The sequence below is a fragment of the Pyxicephalus adspersus genome, chromosome 1 (genome assembly GCF_032062135.1).
Source record: "Pyxicephalus adspersus chromosome 1, UCB_Pads_2.0, whole genome shotgun sequence".
NCBI classification, from domain to species: Eukaryota; Metazoa; Chordata; class Amphibia; order Anura; family Pyxicephalidae; genus Pyxicephalus; species Pyxicephalus adspersus.
In genome coordinates this window covers 45501291-45519722 of record NC_092858.1, presented here as the reverse complement: position 1 = coordinate 45519722, position 18432 = coordinate 45501291, and the positions used below count along the sequence as shown (strand labels likewise).

General features: G+C 39.1%; 1 protein-coding gene across 5 annotated transcripts in view; it reads left to right on the top strand.

The window, feature by feature from the left end:
- PRPF40B (pre-mRNA processing factor 40 homolog B) overlaps positions 1-18432 on the top strand; it is a 47725-nt gene extending 29293 nt beyond the window's left edge. For 2 of the 5 annotated variants that reach the window (XM_072409619.1, XM_072409594.1), the window contains exons 16-26: positions 1749-1899; positions 3059-3192; positions 7289-7403; positions 7624-7715; positions 9483-9599; positions 9693-9830; positions 10454-10549; positions 11550-11714; positions 11987-12089; positions 13308-13369; positions 13457-18432. In XM_072409619.1, the coding sequence (XP_072265720.1) occupies positions 1749-1899; positions 3059-3192; positions 7289-7403; positions 7624-7715; positions 9483-9599; positions 9693-9830; positions 10454-10549; positions 11550-11714; positions 11987-12089; positions 13308-13369; positions 13457-13732 (1449 nt within the window). In that variant the 3' untranslated portion in view covers positions 13733-18432. The remainder of the gene's footprint in view (positions 1-1748; positions 1900-3058; positions 3193-7288; positions 7404-7623; positions 7716-9482; positions 9600-9692; positions 9831-10453; positions 10550-11549; positions 11715-11986; positions 12090-13307; positions 13370-13456) is intronic. The other 3 variants (XM_072409612.1, XM_072409603.1, XM_072409628.1) reach the window with 3 other exon arrangements.

Sequence of the window (18432 nt, the reverse complement as noted above, 5' to 3'; positions counted from 1 at the left end):
GTCTCTACATAAAATGTACTAAGGCTGTTCCTAACGTTCCATAGCATAACATATTTCCTTCAAATTCAACCAGTCGACAAAAACCCTAAACCCACAGCTAAAACAATGGAAGGCAACAATACTTTAAACAATGTTTCCCAACCAGGGTTCTTTGGAACCTTAGGGTTTCTGCAGAGGTTGCTAGGGGTTCCTTGAGCAATGAGCAATTTGTTCTTCTCAGGTCAGTGTAAGTGACACCAGTGATCAGTTTATCTCGCTGTAAAGGTGACATTCTGCCCAATGGCCAGTCGTGTAGGAGGCTACTGACCACCATTCTAATGTACTGTAAGTTGTGGGTATAGTAATTATAGCTGGGGTTCCCTGAGAACCTGATAGCTAAAAAAAAAAAAAAAAAACTTCCTGACACCTAAAGCAATTGCATACTCCCTTGATCTACAAGTGAGAGTTTTCTGGCTAAGAAAGTCATAGGGGTTCTTTGGGGCAAGACTGAAACATTTAACAGGGCTGAGGTCTTAATGTCTTATATCATATTCCGGAATAAAAGCTTTTATGTTCTCAAGACAATGTTAAAATACTGTAAGTAATGCACCAGGAATCATAGCTCACAGAGTGATCACAAGTTGGAGAGCCACTAAATGAGTTGTAGGATTCGAAACCATGCAAGTTGGAGCCTGGTGGCTCTCATAGCAGAAGATTTTTTTAAATGTCCCTAGTATGCGGCATTATAAAAATGGTAATTTACAAAAAAGGTTAAATTATACTATCAAGATATTAGTCACTGTGTGGACAGCAGTGTTTTAAGAGAAATGTGGGCAATTACGTTATCACTAATATCACGTTATGACTGTTATGAAGTTCCTAAATCTGAAATATCTCCAGATCCTCTGAATCCTTAGATGTGTGTAAGGGTTAAAGTCTACTGTTTTTATTTTAGTGTACCCTAAATTGTACCAGAGATCAGGAGGGACTTTGTGAATAAAAGGAACAGGTTTGTTCACTTTTGAAACAGAACAATACACATACCTTTTTTTTTTTTTGGTTCCTACCTGGCCCCATTCCTGCCTGTAAATCGACATGGCTGGAAGTGTCTCTGAAACTGTTTCCCACCTCAATCATTTCCCTTTCACAGGTTGGCAGCTGGGATCACTACACATGTGTGGCCAGACTGACTTTCATGATTGACAATAAGCTCTATTTTTTATGCAGAAGAATAAGGGATAGTCCATAAATCCAGCACTTTCCTCAGTGGTCGGGTAATAGATTGGAGGATGCTCCAGCAAGTTCATTTGAGTATGTGAAACCTAATATGTGGAAGTTTAATTATTTAATTTTTTTTTGGGCAGCTTCAGACCTGCTTTCAAGATAAATGGTGACCATTCCATGAAGGGCCTCAGTGTACTACCCACACTTTAATTCCCTATAATTCTATTTATATAGTTTATTAAAGAAATAGAATTTGTTACAGTAAACTGGAAAATGTAATTTATCAGAAGAGAATGGAAATGTAATGGACTTTCAGATAATGTTATTCCTCTCAGTCCTATGTATTGTCTTCTCATCTGTCTACATAGACTAAAAGAAAGCAAAAATAGTTTGGGTGCCTTTTTTGTTAGCAGCAAAAATCAAGCTAACTATCTACCTGTTAGAGAGGTTATCTGTTGTACCTGTCACGTCAAGCTTGCTTCTGGGTCCTATTTTAAATACTGTTGCAACATACAGTAAAACTTTCATTTCTTCTGTCATTTTAGGAACAGGCAAAGCAGCTAAGAAAACGTAATGTTCAAGCACTGAAAAATATTTTAGATAACATGAGCAATGTCAGCTTCCAAACTACTTGGTCAGAAGCCCAGCAATATCTCATGGATAATCCCATGTTTGCAGAGGATGAAGAGCTGCAAAGTGAGTCTTCGTCACACAACTACACATACAAAATGAAAGAACAAGATACATTAATAAAAATACAATATTTGTATGCAAATTCTCAAGTTCTCAAAAAAATGGAATCCACAGATCTTTGTCCACAGACTTCGACTCCACATCTTTGACTTCAAAAATTCATACTTGCATTTGCCCATCTTGTCAGAGCATCAGTAATTTCTGCGTTTTGCCATATTAGGTTGTGACCTTGACCTTTAGCTTCTGTGCTGCCTAGGGTGTTCACCAAGCTGCAAGCTCCAATTATCCCTGTTGCTTAAATTAGAACTAAACAGAAAAATCACACTTACCTTTAATTACGGAGATCCCTTGATCGCGATTGAGCTTTCCTCGATCGTGTCCAGCGTCTTCCTGGAATTCTTCTTTGTCCTGGTGCGAAGAAGGCATCCGGTGCCGCCATCTTTGACCTTCTTTTGCCTTCTTCTAAGTAAGTCACCCGATTTCACACTGCGCAGGTTCGAGATCGGGTGGTGTAGCCGCATGCGTGAGATCAATATCTATTTCCCCCTTCTGCGCATGCCCGAGATCAGCTTTGCAAATTCAAAGTGTAACAATTAGCAGGCACATTTTAAGCAGTGCCTAGGTGGCTAAGGCTGACAATAATTGAAGCTAATGGTCTCCACATTTTGCTGTCAAAGTGCATTCTATTGGAACCATGAGTGCATCTTGAGCTTTTAAATGTCAGTCATTTGTTTCCCAGTAATGCAAGGCTGCAGCTTGGTCTTCTGCTCACAAGTTCTAGTAGGTGTATGTTTCAACCTCATCAGGAAGAACCATTGGTTACCCCATGTACCCCATGTTACATTTACCCCATGTACATTTACCATGTACATTTACATGTACATATTACCAAGCTATTCATAGATGCATGTTTCTTAAACTCTTAACACATTTTGAAAACATTATTTATGACAGAGGAAGCTTTTTCTCATTATATGGAATCTTAACAATTTGTACATAATTATTCTTTGTAGCAGAAAAAATCTTTCAGCACCAAAAGGATTTGCATTATTCACATCAACACTCGTATAAACAGTAGACTTCATGTCATGGATAAAAAACATTATCAATTGCTACTTTGTACTGTATGATTAACATTATCTGCTTGTTATGCCTATGTTAGATATGGATAAGGAGGATGCCCTAATTTGCTTTGAGGAGCACATAAGAACTCTGGAGAAAGATGAAGCAGAAGAGAAAGAGAAAAGCCGACTACGTGAGAGACGCCAGCAGCGCAAAAATCGAGAATCTTTCCAGGTACTTCCTATCAAAATCTTTGTGAAATGTCTCATGTTCTCTCATTTCAGTACTGGATAATTTAGAAAACATATTCAGTAGTAACTGAAGTAGTTAAGAGGCAAGATTTAACAGATGAACTGCTTATTTTGTAGACATAATTAGTTATGGAATGAATAAATTATTTTTTTCTTCAGATATTTACTATCATTTGTTAAAGCACCTAACCTAACTGTGGAGAACACTTAGCAAGACTTTTTTTTCCCCATTGTTTAGACTGCTTGGTCTAAGCCTGTTGAAGTTGCAGTTTACAATGAACATTTATGTCCTGTTCATATCTAAGCAGCTCTAAATATAATAATGCAGTTTGCTACAGCGGATAGAACACAATAAATATTTAATATTATTATTATTATGATTATTATTATTATTATTATTAACACGCGCCGACGTCATCGCGCACGCACGCAGGGAGAAGCCGGCCGGCTTCTTGTTTCAGAGATCACCCGGCGCTGGAACGAGAACGACGCTGGATGATCAGCGGGACCAGGTAAGAAGCCGGCCGGCATCTTGTGTTCCGCTGGCCGTCATCTTACCGGTCCCGCTGGTAAAGGAGAAGGCACCCGGACGCTGGAGAGGGAGATCGACGCTGGAGGACGACGCTGGAACACGGACACGATGCTGGATGAGCACAGCGGGACCAGGTAAGTGAGGATTTTAATGTAGGGAGAAAAGTTCGGGGTTAACAATAATTGCAACTTTTTTTAGTACTGAAAAGTGCGGGCTTAACGGTTGGGAGGTTAATAACTAGCAATTTTTATAGCGCTGACATATTACGCAGCATTCTACAACGTCCATAGTCATGTCACTAACTGTCCCTGAAAGGGACTCACAATCTAATTTCCCTACTGTAGTCATATGTCTTTAATACAGACTAAGGTCATTTTCATAGCATGTTTTTGGAATGTGGGAGGAAACAAAACACAAACACAGGGCGAACATGCAAACTTCATGCAGATAGTCCCCTAGCCAAAATTCAAACCTGCAACCTAGAGCTGCAAAGATCAGACTGCTAACCTCCAAGCTACCATGCTGCAGAGAGATATTGATATGGACTGTTGTCTATTACAGTTTTATTAGATACCAGGCCATATACATACCTGTATAATTTAAGCCATCACCATACTGGGTGTTGAACACTATCGCTACCATGAACTGTAGCGTATGTGTGTGTATATATGTGTGTATTTATTTATATATATATATATATATATAATTTATAGTTTATGTCTTGGAGAAAATACTATATGCTTCCAGCAGAGGGCAGTCAGATTCATAAATTAACCAGAAGCAGCTATGATCCAACATACACATCCAAGGACAGAAGAGAATGGGTGGATGTGACAACCATTTCCCAAACGTAACATTTCCTTTGGATAGTCTACTGATCAGTAATTTTGGAGTTTAATCTCACTTTAATTGTAGGACCTCTCCCAATCCGTCACAAACAATACGCTCCTTGTTGCTACTATAGTACAATAAATTAGTATAATTACCAGAAGAGGTGCTCTGCATACAACAACCATATGTACAGGATTTAGAGTAATTCACTCCTAAGAGACTATGGAGGCTTCGTTTACTGACCTCTCCTTATGAAAATGATAGTTGCCTGCATGTGCATGCTGATCCGATGGCTTTTAGGCATTTTGTAGAATTGAGCTGAATCCAGCGTGCAGATCAGTTAAAAGAAAATCTAAAGTCCTGACATTAAGAATTATTAAAGAACAATAAGCAGGCAATCATATGAGTAATATATGTTTTTTAATGTTGTTTTACTTTGCAAAAGTGTTTTTTTTATGTAGACAAGTTGTAGTCTGCTGGATTTTTTTTCTTTTTTATTTCTCTCTGAAATATCCGCTTCTGGTCTACAAGAAAACTACATGTCCCATGATTCCTTGAATGGGGTGGCTATAAATGAAGACATTCTGAACAGAGCATATGTTGTAGCCAGAGGCAATAAGAATATACACTTCTCTGAAAATGGTATAGATTTTTTATGGGAGATAAATAAACACATACTTTTACAGAAGAAAGGAATGTATCATTATGATTTGTTTTTGACTTTTTTTTCATCTGCAAGCTTATTATTAGTATATATTTCTTTCAGTATATGTTTTTTTGAGATCTGCAAGATGAACAGATGATAGCCTGTGCGGCCATAGATTATAAAACAATAGAAAGATTTTACTAAGTAGTGGTGCAAAGCCTTTGATGAAATCTTTGGAGCGTGCATTTTTAAATACAAATTAACAATGGCATCTCTAAGGTTTTTAAACTTTTTAGGAATTTGTTTGTAGACCTCTAGTATGAAAATGAAGACCAGGATATGAGTGACCCCTCTCCCTGTTGAGTAAAGAATGGGGCTCATGGTCCAGGGGTTCATCATCAAAGTGTTAATACAGTCTACTCTCCCTGAGTTTGTAGGCCTGTCCCTGCCTCCTTGATTCAATGTCTGGGCTGTGGGTGCTCATTGTTTAATAATTCATTACTATTATTATTTCTCATCTTTAAGATTTTGTCATCTAGAAGTTTTAGATGTACAGGGTGTTGATGAGTTGCTGCAGGGCACAGGATTTGCAGTGATACCCCAGACAGAAGTGTATAAAGTAGAGACGGGAAGGGGAATCGTGTCTCTCCTCTATCTATTAAGTTGGGTGTTTTTTTCTAAATAGATCTAAATGGGGGATCCAATTACTCTCTAGAGCAAGTCAATAACAGCAAAGAGATTTAGTTAGCAGAATCCAGAGCTCCACCTGTGGTTGAAATCATCTTCAGACCCGGCAACCCAAATTGAGCATATAATAAAAAGAAAAACAGAGGTTACCTTCAGTGAAAACTGGATGTCAAAATAATCAATAGAGCCAGAAATATAGGCACCTAAATACACCATTTCTTGTATAAATTAGTGAGCCTGGCTCTCACCTCCAAAGCCTTTCTCCTAGTCACCAAGGACATGGGCATGTGTTGTTTTATCATCTATATATATAAAAGTGTGTGTGTGTGTGTGTGTGTGTTCCATGCATGGGGACATTTCAACCAAACTTTCTGAACATATGACTCAGACTCATGTAAGTGCACCAGTCATCTTTGTACAGCGCTGGACTATATGTCAGAGCTATCTTTTGATGTATGTGTGTCATCATTCCGAAACACATTGAGACATTTAAACCAAACTTGCTAGACATATGGCTCAGACTCATGTGAGTGCACCACTGATATTCATGCAGCGCTGTGGTATATGTCACAGCTATATTTGGTGATCACTAGGAAACACATAGAGACATTTAAACCAAACTTGCTGGACATTTGACTTTGCTGATCTTTGTACAGCACTGTGGTATATGTCAGAGGTAAATAATTGTATAATAATAGTGTGTGACAGTGGGGGGACATTAGAGTGTCAGCTCCTCTGCACAGAGACTCAGTGTTTCATTGTACAGCACTTTGGTATATGTCATAACTATATAAATCTATATATATAAAATTGGATGTATGTATGTATGTGTGTATGTCATCACTAGGTAACGCATTGAGACATTTAAACCAAACTTGATAGACCTATGACTCAGACTCATGTGAGTGCACCGCTGATCTTTGTACAGCGCTGTGGTATATGTCAGAGGTATATTTGCATGTATGTATGTATGTATGTGTGTATGTATTGCTCAGTGACAGTGTGCCTTTTGCTTATATTTTTACATACTTTTTTTGGACAAATTTCTGGCCTGTAATAATGCCTTTGAGAAAACGTAAGACAATTGGACGAGTGCAATCAAAGGCAAAAAAATGAAACAACGGCGTAGACAAGGAAATCACTATAGCTTTATTTGATTCCTTTTCCTGTAAAATATAAGATTGCAATAAATAAATATCCGGGCAACGCCTGGGTATCATTTAGTATTACATATGTTTCTGAGCATTGTGATAGGCTTACTTTGAGGATAAAAAATAGTTCAGTACCCAACCAGCAGCTGTTTAGAAAGAAAGGCAGTGTTTTGTATAACTTTTGTATAACTTCACCTTACTACAGATGTAGTGTGTACATTTTGTTTTCCAGGTGTTTCTTGATGAGCTTCATGAGACTGGTCAGTTACACTCCATGTCTACATGGATGGAGCTCTACCCTTTTGTCAGCACTGACTTTCGTTTTGCTAACATGCTGGGACAGACAGGTGATTCCACTGTACACGTTATAAATACACTAATCTGCATGAATTCAATCCATTAGGCAGGACTGCAATGGAAGAAAATGGTGTTTGCTGGGTGACAGGGATGTGTGAATCATAGGAATGGCTGAACAGACTTATCTGACAGATAGAAGAGGTTCACTTTAACTCTAGTGCTCTGTTATATATATAACCTTTCCGACCTTCCTATCCTCCCCATATCTAGGCTCTACTCCTCTTGATCTTTTTAAGTTTTATGTGGAAGATCTGAAGGCTCGATTCCATGATGAGAAAAAGATAATTAAAGATATTTTGAAGGTGAGCCAAACTCTTGTTTAGACTCCTCTCTTCTCATTTTTCCCAAATTTGTACCTGTACAATCTCGTCATGTGAATTTGAAGTTTTAGTTAGAGATTTATAGATAAAAGTTAGATTAGAAGTTTATAGATAAAAATCTTGTAGTTTTTATGTCATTTTAGTCCAATTGAGAGGAACAGAAAGTGAGAGGTAATCAGTCCAAAGAAGGGAAATCAAATTTGTATACTTGCCTTCTATAATTTTCCTTTCCTGAAGGGCTCCATGGGAGCATATCAGTGGGTAATCCCTTCCTTCTTCTCTATCATAGAATCAATAAATCAGGGGACGTATTCAGACTTAGCATTGAGTAGCCCTGCTCAAGAAGGGGGGGGGGCAATCATATGGATCATGGATCCTGTCAGGTCCTTTCAAATTACAGAACGTAAGTATACAATCTTTTGTTTTGATAACAATTCCATGTCAGCATACCAATGGGAAACAACTCACCAACACAGGGAGGGATACCCAGAAAAAGCTGCAAAAAAGGGCCACAGACAGAACCCAATGACCAAAATCCACCATGAATTGAGCCACTGATTTAACACAGTAATGTGACATAAACATACTGTATACACAGAGGATGACATTGCCTACTTGCTGATCATCTCCAAGGATTCATGACCAACTGCCACTCAAAAAGAAGTTATAGCTCTAATGGATTGAGCTGTGACCTCTACCAAGCCCTGTAGGCTGTGGCGAAGGATCAAGCAACACATAGCAAACCCAAGCAAACAACATGTCCAAAGTCCGGCCCGCGGGCCAATTGTGCCCCATATTCATGTGTGTGTGTGTGGAATCCCCTACGTTTGTAGTGGGCATGTGCTGTGCGGGTCCCGCACAGACCACGCCCTTTCTGACTCAAAGAAAGTTCTCTGCACGGAGTCTGGTGTCAGTGCGGACTTGGTGCAGAGAGCTTTCTTTGAATCAGAAAGGGCGTGGTCCGTGGGGGTTCCGCACAGAGCACGCCTACTACAAACGTAGGGGATTACACACAATCCTTCTAAAATCACACTGTTCTGACACTTGTGTTCATTGCAAGGAGCGGTATGTGCATTTTGACAAGGCTGCGGCTGGCTACAGATAAGTTGTCTCGACAAGTATATGTTTTTCTGCAATTTGTGCTTAAGTTTATCTGTGAAACAGAAGCATATGGGCAATTCCCCTCCTCCTCCACACAAATCAAAATACCTTGGGCACCCCATAACCCTGTTGGTTATTTAACAGCTACAAAGTTAAAAAGCCTAGAAAGTGAAAAGCAAGCTCCAGACCAAAAGATCCAGGACAGCAATCTCTGACATGATGATACGTAGTCTTTGAGGCGGTGATGTTTGGCTCAGTGAAGCCGAGGTCCTCCTCCTATATCTGGTAGAGCAAAGAGAACTTGTATCGTTTCTTTACTTACCTACCTATATTTCAAACTGTTACATTTTAGACCCTAACTGGTCCTTCAAGCTCAAAAACTCTGTATGTTATTTTCCCCTTTCCTAATATATCCATGGAGCTTCCCATTTTTATCTATATCCCTTTTTGCACCACAACATTTATTGAGATTACTTGCTATTACTCTAGATTACACATCAATAATTTGTAATGCTTTTGTGGGTTTCATTTGAATACCAGTGATACTTTTTTTCTACCAAGAATAGTTATTTAGACATTTAGATACTAAAATGTTTTTTAAGGCTCGCAGATTTTTTACTTTTTTTTTTGTCTATCCTTTTCCTTTAGGACCGTAACTTTGGTGTGGAAGTGAACACTACATTTGAAGACTTTGCTCACATTATCAGTTTTGACAAGCGAGCAGCCACCCTTGATGCAGGAAATATTAAGCTTACATTTAATAGCGTAAGTGATTCCATCTGCCAAGTGTGGGAAGTATTAGAGGGAGCAGGATGCTGCGTGCAAGCAGAACTCATAACCCTCTTTAATTTGGCCTAGTTGCTGGAGAAAGCCGAAGCTCGGGAGCGTGAGCGAGGAAAGGAGGAAGCTCGCAAGTTTCGAAGGAAGGAAGCTGCATTTAAAAGCATGCTAAAGCAGGCCGCTCCTCCTCTGGAAGCAGACAGCCTCTGGGATGATGTAAGAGAACAGTCTGTGCTAATGACTGAGATTTTGAGGAGTTTATGATGTTATGTTTTATTCTCATGTCACTAACCTTTTGTAGATTAATTTGCAGTGGAACATTATTGGGATAGGGACCTTGTAGCCATTTCTATGACTGATTTAACACGGTTCCCTATATGTTGTAAACTTTTTGTTAACTAAGCTAAACCTGGTAATTTTGCACACAGAGAATAAAAACATAGAGATAGAACCTTTAGAATTTGTTGCTGTCTTAGTCTACTTAGGGAAGGTTTTCTCTTATATTCTCTTTATCATTGTCTTTGAGACATACATTCAGGTAAAAACTAGCTAGAGGAGGAATCCCCCTGCCTTACGTCTGGAAAATGTGTTTGAGAAATGCATGCTGTGGAAAACATTTGTTGATGGGATTCCATTGATTTTATGAAAGATTTTGATCGTTCAGTGTTGTCTTTGGGGTAGGATATAAAGAAATACCTCTTTAATTGTTAATAGAGTCAGCAAAATAAATCACTCTATTACAAACTAATGACAAATTTTAGGGGTGTGATTTATATGTCTCTGTTAGCACTGATACGCATGTATTGTAAAAGTAATTGCTCTCTTTGCTATCTGTACAGGTCCGAGAACGCTTTGTTGGAGACAGTGCTTTCAATCAAATCACAGTGGAATCAGAAAGAATCCGCCTTTTTAAGGAGTTTCTTTTATCTATTGAGGTTTGACTGTTCCTTCAAATATGCCTATATCTTTTCTTCCTATTAAACATACATCCTATATAGTACGAGAGGTGCACTAACCCATGACATCCAATGAAATTATTTTTATTAGGCTGTGCACAATCGACTACATATCATTTCCTTGACCTGAACTGTGCTCACAATGACAGACTCCATGACAGCTGATCATTTCCTCTTTACTGATTAATCATGCCTTATTCCTGTTTTAGCACAGTAGTGACATTTTCAAATCATGAGACAGCATCAACAGACAACGGTGCCCTAGATAAAGTCACTTATGTTTTACAGCAATGAGGCTCAGGGCACAGGAAGTGCAATGCTTATCTTATAGTTCATAATATTTTCTTCCTGGGAGTACAGTTTGATTCGACATATTTTAAAACTATGGACAATGCAGGAGCATCACTAAGTGAATAAAGTTTATCATGCAGCCCTCTTTTCCTGTCAGCAATTATACTACAACTATATGTTATCTTCCAACTTGCAAACAAAATTTTGTATCAGTGACTGCTTGTGCAAAGCGTTCCATCAAAATTCAGTGTCATCGACAAAAAACATTGTGCACCCAAAAAATCTTAGGTTCAAAACATCAGTCAAACTGTTGTCAAAGACAACAGTCTTTTATGTACTGGAAAAAGCACAAAGGTATTGGACATACCTGAGATAATGCAGATGAATTTTTGTTTAATAAATAAATTCAATCTGTTTGTTTAGCGACAGCCCTCTGAACAATAATATATGTACAATCAAATCATTTTTTTTAAACTTTTTTTTATATGTCCATGGTAACCATAAACTGATAGCAGTGTGCAGTGTAGCAGTACCTGATTAGCATGCAGCACTTGTCCTCTCTTTGCCAGTGTCACTGTGCAGGAAGTCAAGTATCTGCACAGGCTTTGCATTTATGTATTCATAATTATAATATGACATCTCTTTATTAGTAAAGCATTTTTAATTGACAAATTTCTGTCTTTCCTAGAATGAATGTCAACACCACCACTTCAAAGGCAAAAAGCACTCAAAGAAAGCCAAGAAACACCACCGTAAACGCAGTCACTCACAGTCACCAAGTCCTGCAGAGAGGGTGAAGAAGAAGACTTTGGACACATTCACTGCATGGGACAATACTGGGACTGTGGAGAAGGTGAGAATCCAGCATGGAGGCATCCCTTTACCCGACTTTAGGATGATGTGTCACATCTAAAAAATAATTTGCTTCAAATAGTGTGCATTTCAATTCCAACCAGCAACTTCACTTACAGTAGTACAGCAAGCAGGTTCTACCAAGTTTTAAAGATTAAGCAATAATATAATCTAGATACATTGTAGTTTTGTGAGTTTTCATACTTTATTATAACATTTGTTCTGCTTGTAAAAGCCAGGCTGTCCATCATTTTGTTTATGCTCATCCTGTAGGCGTCTGAAACCGATGAAGAAAATCATCAGCATAGACCACAAAAAAGAAAAAAGAGAAATCATTCAGAGTCGGGATCAGACATCTCATCATCGGTTGATTCAGGTACACCCTGTCTGAGTGTGTTTGGAGATATGAATTGTGGAGATGGTAAAGAGCAGCCACTTGATATTTTTATTATCGGTGTGCCTTACCATAACTACAAAGTTCGCCCATGGATCAGCTGGCCTCTGCAGTGTCCTTTCTGCTCTTTTCACATATTTCTTAAAGCAAAACTAAAACTACCAAGAAAAAATTTGCAAACAGGCAGGTTTGTCATCAGATTTATTTACTTAGCAAGTTTAGTTCTGCTTTAAGAACAAAATCCTGTTAACCTGAAAACCTTTATGCAAGCAGCATTTGTTTGACATCTGACCTCCCAGTCTTCTATCCAGCTGTACTGCTAGCAAAGTAGTTTGGGTGTGTGTGCTGCCATAGGTTGCATACTGGCTGATGATTTCTACTTTGTAATCAAAATGACTAAAGGGGGTGACTGCCCCCATTTAGTCATCAACAGGTTATTAAAAGATTGAACGAGGCTTGGTTTCAGTCAAACTTAAAATCAATGCTATGTACACATGTTACATTTTTGTCGTTTGGATCTTTCACAATCCTTTCAAATGACAAAAGACTAAAAGATGCATGAACGGACCACTGTACCTACAGCACAGTTCTGCTCTATGGAGAGGGGAGAGAAATTCTGTTTTTTGAACTTTAGGATCTTAATGATCATTCTGATCATAACTTCACTGCATATTGAGTTAGTGACTTGCAACAAGCATGCAAGTCTGCATTCCCAAACTGCATGCAGGTTTCAGGTCAGTATCATTCAGTGAGTAGTTACACTACCATGGAACATCACACCAGGACCTCCACCTGCAGTCAATAATTATTTTTTTGTAATGATTTTTTGTTTTTTCTCTTTAGGTAGAATTAGAAAGATTTAAAACCTTTTTTTTTAAAGTTTCCCCTTCCTATTCAAGTGGAAGTGTCTTTCAGGACATGAACTAAGGAGAAATGTCCCCTGCTGGTGCTAATGGCTGCAGCAGAATGGAGAGATTCTCTCTTAAAAAGAGGTTTAACTATATTTCCTCTGTTTTCATTTTATAGTTGTGTAAAACTGATGAACCGTATGATACCCATACACAGACCCTGATCAGTCCATACCCATGCATACAACTTCTTTCCCATATCTAGGGACAGGCAAAGTCAGGTGGAAGTGGAAACACTGGGGAGGTGTCTAGGAGTGCTGAGTTTTTATTTATTTTACTTGTGTTTTCTCAGAACACAGCACCAAGAAATCTAAGAGACAGAAGAAGAAGAGTAAGAAGAAAAGGCACAAATCGGTGAGCCTGCTAACATGGGGAGAGGGTGGGTGTACAGACTGTGTTGGAAAAGAGATCAGAAAGAAAGAAATGCAGTTTCTTTTTTAGAACAGTCCTGAAAGTGAAGCAGAAAGGGAAAAAGAAAAAAACATAAGAGAAAAAGATGAGGAAGGTGAGCAACTGAGAGAGAGAGCAAAAGACAGAGACCACCACGATCAAGAGGTGGAGACTGCCGACAGTCATCGCAGGTCATTAAAGCAAGCCACAAGAAAGGACAAAGTGAGTGATTCTGTAAAAGAACATACATGCACAGCTGAACATAAACAGGAGTTGCTTTATCTTGGATGGCCATATACAACATTAAGAATTGAATCATCATTGTGAAGGATCCACTACCTACCTGTAGAAAACAGAGCCCATGCAGAAATTTATACACAGACCAGGGGCATACATAGACTTTGACTGGGCCATTGCAGCACCTTGATTCTATCATTTTAGCCATTCTGTTGCAGATTTGCTTTGTGCTTGGGATCACTGGCCAGTTGCATTACCCAATTTTGGCCAAGCTTTAGCTGTGGCACAAATGGCCCTACATTTTACTCTGGAATATTTAGTATTTGACTCAATGTCTACAAGGAGCCCAGTCCTGTGACTGCAAGCTCATCACCCCTTCACCATGTGGTTGACAGTTGATAAGTGTTGTCAAGATGTGTGTGCTGATTTGCTGTGTTTGGTTTTCACTAAACATAGCACTGCACATTATATCCAGACATCTCCACGTTGATCTCCTTAGTCCAAAGGTGATTGTTCCAAGCCTTGTGGTTTGTTCAAAAGCAACTTTACAAATCTAAACCGTGATGCCTAGTCCTTTTTAAAAACATTTTTCCTGAAAACCCTTCCAAACAAGCCATATTTGTTGTTTTATTTTCCAATTGTTTGATCATGAATGTTCCCATTTAACATGCGGACTGAGGCCCAAAGAGTTCTTGGGTTTTAGTTGTAATTTCTCTGCACTTTAAGTGAATCGCCTGGGATATCCACTTCTGGGAAGAATCAACAACAGTCTTGAATTATTCACTTGTGATTAATCTTTTCTCTTGTATAATCATGAATTTAATGTAGAATGTAGATTGATGTAGACTGATGGCCTTATGACCATTGCCAGATTGATGGGCAGCAACAATAAGATCATTGCTGATGTCTTTCCTCCTTGGGTTTGTGTTATCACACACCTAAAAAACAGCAAACTGACAAAACCCAGTTACATTTTGAGAGTGTAATGTGTCATGAGTTGTTCTTCATCTGAAGTTGTATTTACCTAATTTTAGGACCTCCCAAAGCCCACATTATATTTTATTATGTCATGATGGATCCAGCACATCACTGCAGTATTGCCCACTCAACAGCAAGGGCCGCCCTCTCTCCTTGTTATCTAGTTCCTTTTACTTTCCAGATCAACATTGCTTATCTAAAGAAAAGGTTTTGGTACATGTTTGCTAGTAATCTTGTAAAAATATTTGTGGGTGTAGACCTGCCCTTGGGCTAAATTTCTATAGACTTGCAATGCAGCAATAATACATTTTACTTTTGGGTAGAATAGGTGAAGTTTATAACCCTTTTCAGGTTTCACAGCTGTTAACATCTCAACTAAGGTTCTTCCCTCTGTTTGTTTTGTTGGCTATTGTCACCAAACAGAAAATGATGAGAAGCAGGTAGCAGGTATCAAGGGGACTTATATGAGGACATTTGTTGTAGGAAAAACAGTTTGAGAGGAAAATGCTCCTTGGTTTGTTAGATCTTTTATGTGTGGAGAGATTCGGCCTCTATATTTGTACTGGTGACCACCGTCAGTGAGACAGAAAGTAATAGGAAATACATATATCCAATTTGATGTTCCTGTTTTTAAAATCACCCCATCTTTCTGCTTTTCATTCCTGCCTATGTTTCAGACAGGCTGGGACACATCAGAGAGTGAGCTCAGTGAAGGAGAGCTGGAGAAGAGAAGACGAACATTACTACAACAGCTGGATGATGATCAGTAGATAATAAGACAACCTACAGAGATATTCTGCTCAACCAAAATGATTTTTTTGAAGTGTGCACTGCACTCCGCTGATTTTCTTTAGTAACATAGTGCAGTCAGATACAATAATGAAACTCAGCTGACTTTTAGGCTAAGTTCAGACTGGCTTTTTTTCAGGTTAACAATTCCTGGGCACTCACTTTAAACCGCTGGGTATCTGGGAGTGTTCAGTGGTGGTTTTGTAAAGCTTTAGCTGTATAAAGTTGGTAATAGTTGCCTTTTTTGTGTTTGTCTTGCACTGGTCACAGTTCATCATATCCTGTGTCCTGCTGTTGTACTCCAAATCGCTGAGAAACAATTTTCAACTGCTTCTAAAAGCAATGCCATTAAAATGTATGAAAATAGTTGAAAGGTAGACAGGCAAACACCTTCACAAAGACAGATTTTATTTTCTCCAATTTGTTTCAATCACAACTTGCAGTTGACGACTGACTGACATTGGCAAACAGTAGTCCTGGTGTCAAAAAATAAAAAAACCTTAGTCTTACTGGTATTTTTTTTTCCAGATTTTCAGGACAGCACCTGAGAGAATCTAGTTTTTCCCACTAAGACAGGAAAAACACAACATAAAACATCAAGGGCAGAAGTATTGTCCTGAAAGTCTCCTGGAAACCAAGGTACTAACAAGACTAATGCTAATCTCCCCTCCTATTGTGTGATACTTCCCCCCACCTCCTTCGAGGCAAGGTCCTCTCCTCCTGTGTCATTGTCTGTATCTATCTGTCATTTGCAACCCATAGTTAATGTACAGCACTGCATATTATGTTGGCACTATATAAATCCTATTAATAATAGTAATTTCCCCTGTCAGCTTCCAGAACAGCTGAGAGGATAATACATAACTTACATTCCTACCAAAGTACATAAAACAGTATTCATCATAATACTGTTTTCCCCTGGAAAACCAATGACCTGCATTTTTTGCCTTTGCTGGGTAAAACAAATTCTCTCCAAGGTTTTGGAATCCGAGACCCTTAACAAAAACAACTGAAGTGATCCCAGATTCAAATGACCCCATCAAAAATAAAAATTTCACGGATTAACCTAGAAAACGTGATCTGGGACAGTGGTTGTCAATCTTTTCAGACCGGCGGGCCACTAAATGTTTTGGTTCTGAACATACACGGGGAGCCAGGTGTCACTTTCCCTTTAGTGACATCATGAGCCTGTGATGAGGGAGTGGGTGGGTTATGTCCAGAGACACAACCTGCCCACCTGAGCCTGGGATCCATACAGGGGACATGGTCTGCGGCTCTGGCCAGTGCTTCCCCCAAGCGGGATCCTTCTCCAGACCTGGCTCGGGGGTGCACCGGCCATAGAAGCGGACCACCGGTTGGCGTCTGCTGATCTGGGAAAAAGCAAGTTAGGATTTCTCCAGTTCTGGAATCCAGGCCACTAAATTGTTGTGGATAGGTTCTGATTGAGCCTCCCTGTTGAGGGGGGAAGAACAGTAGGCCATCCAAATATGAAATTACCATAATAAAATCCTATATCAGCAAGAACCTTTGAAAATCCTCAGAGCTAAACAAAGTCAGAAGTTTAGGGGGAAGAACTAAAAAGGGGGAACCAGAATCTACACCTGCTGATTTATTTTTTGCCAGACTGCAAATATCAACGTTTGAGCCTGCTGAGAATTTATGGAGCATTGTGTCACAAAAATCACAATGGGCGTTTTCTTGAAATTTTCAACTGACATTTTTCTCCTATTAAGTTTAGAATAAACACATCGGAGGTTTTAGCCTTCCAGCTTGAAAGAAAGGCCCCTAGTCTTTCCCCCACAAGCAGAGAAGAGTCATTGATTTTTAGGATTTGGTACAGGAGGTTTGAACAGAACTTCTGCCTTCACTTTGACCCTATGATGTTTCCAGCTTTTCTTGGCCACCTGTTCTTTGGATTGAGGCAGCTCCCAGGGCAGGTCTTAAACTGGAGGGATCATCTCAGATAGCCAATGCTGATGACCTAGCTGAGATGTAGAGCGATTTCCACCTAAGCATCAGTAACAAACTCCATGGCCTTTATTATATTAAAGGAACCCAAAATTTGTTTCAAAAAGATTTTTTTCCAAGGGTCCATGGGGTTTTTGAGGGCACCCATATCCACATTTTTGGATGTCCAAATGTGTATACTTGTCCCAAGGTTAAAGTAAGGTTTTGCATTCTATTCAGGTTTTTTAAAAAAAAAGAAAAAACATTTTTTGGGGCCTTCCATGCTTAAAATAGAATCTCCTAGGAGAATGTTTTCCATATTTGGAAAACCTTGCATTTTGTTTCCTGTAAACCAGCATATATCTGATCATGCAAAGAAAGTTCTTTCTGAATAATCAAAGTAGTATATATCGCCTTAAGGATATTGGTGATGTCGGCCATCTGGGAAATGTGCCGGTCAGGTCAAGCAATAGAGAAAAAAAAAAGTTGTGGCAGCTGAAGTGAACTCATGCTGCTGCAATGGGAGAGGCAACCCTTCTGGTTCAGACCCTTGCTGGGCACAGAAGAAGGAAGTAGCACTTTAAGAAGTCCCTTGCACAAGTGAACAATTAAAAAGTTATTCGACAAGATTCAAAATCAAAGCTAAGCCGTTCTAACCACACTGTTCTAAAAGTGAATGAGTACTTCTGGAGGAAACAGAATAACTAAAGTGGCAGCCCCATAGGGCGCCATTTAAATGCTTTTATGAAGGGTTTTCTTATGGTGGGGGAAGGGGTGACACCCTCTCAGGGGCTGTCCTGTGATCAGACTGGGGAAGACACCCATCTGAACTTAGCCTAACAATATTCAGGCTGCAGGTACGATTATTAGTTACTTCTCTGTGTTATTAAAGTTCGTGTTGTTTGGATTGCTCCAAAACCTGGAGGAAACATAACATGCTGCATTTGTATATACAACAAACATCAGCACCCAGTGGGCTTCTGCAGAAGTAGTTGTGTGATTGTGCAGCTCCCTACCAGTGGAAGGTTGACCTTTGTTGTAAAGCAAAAAATCTTTAATAAAAAAGAAAAAAAGTC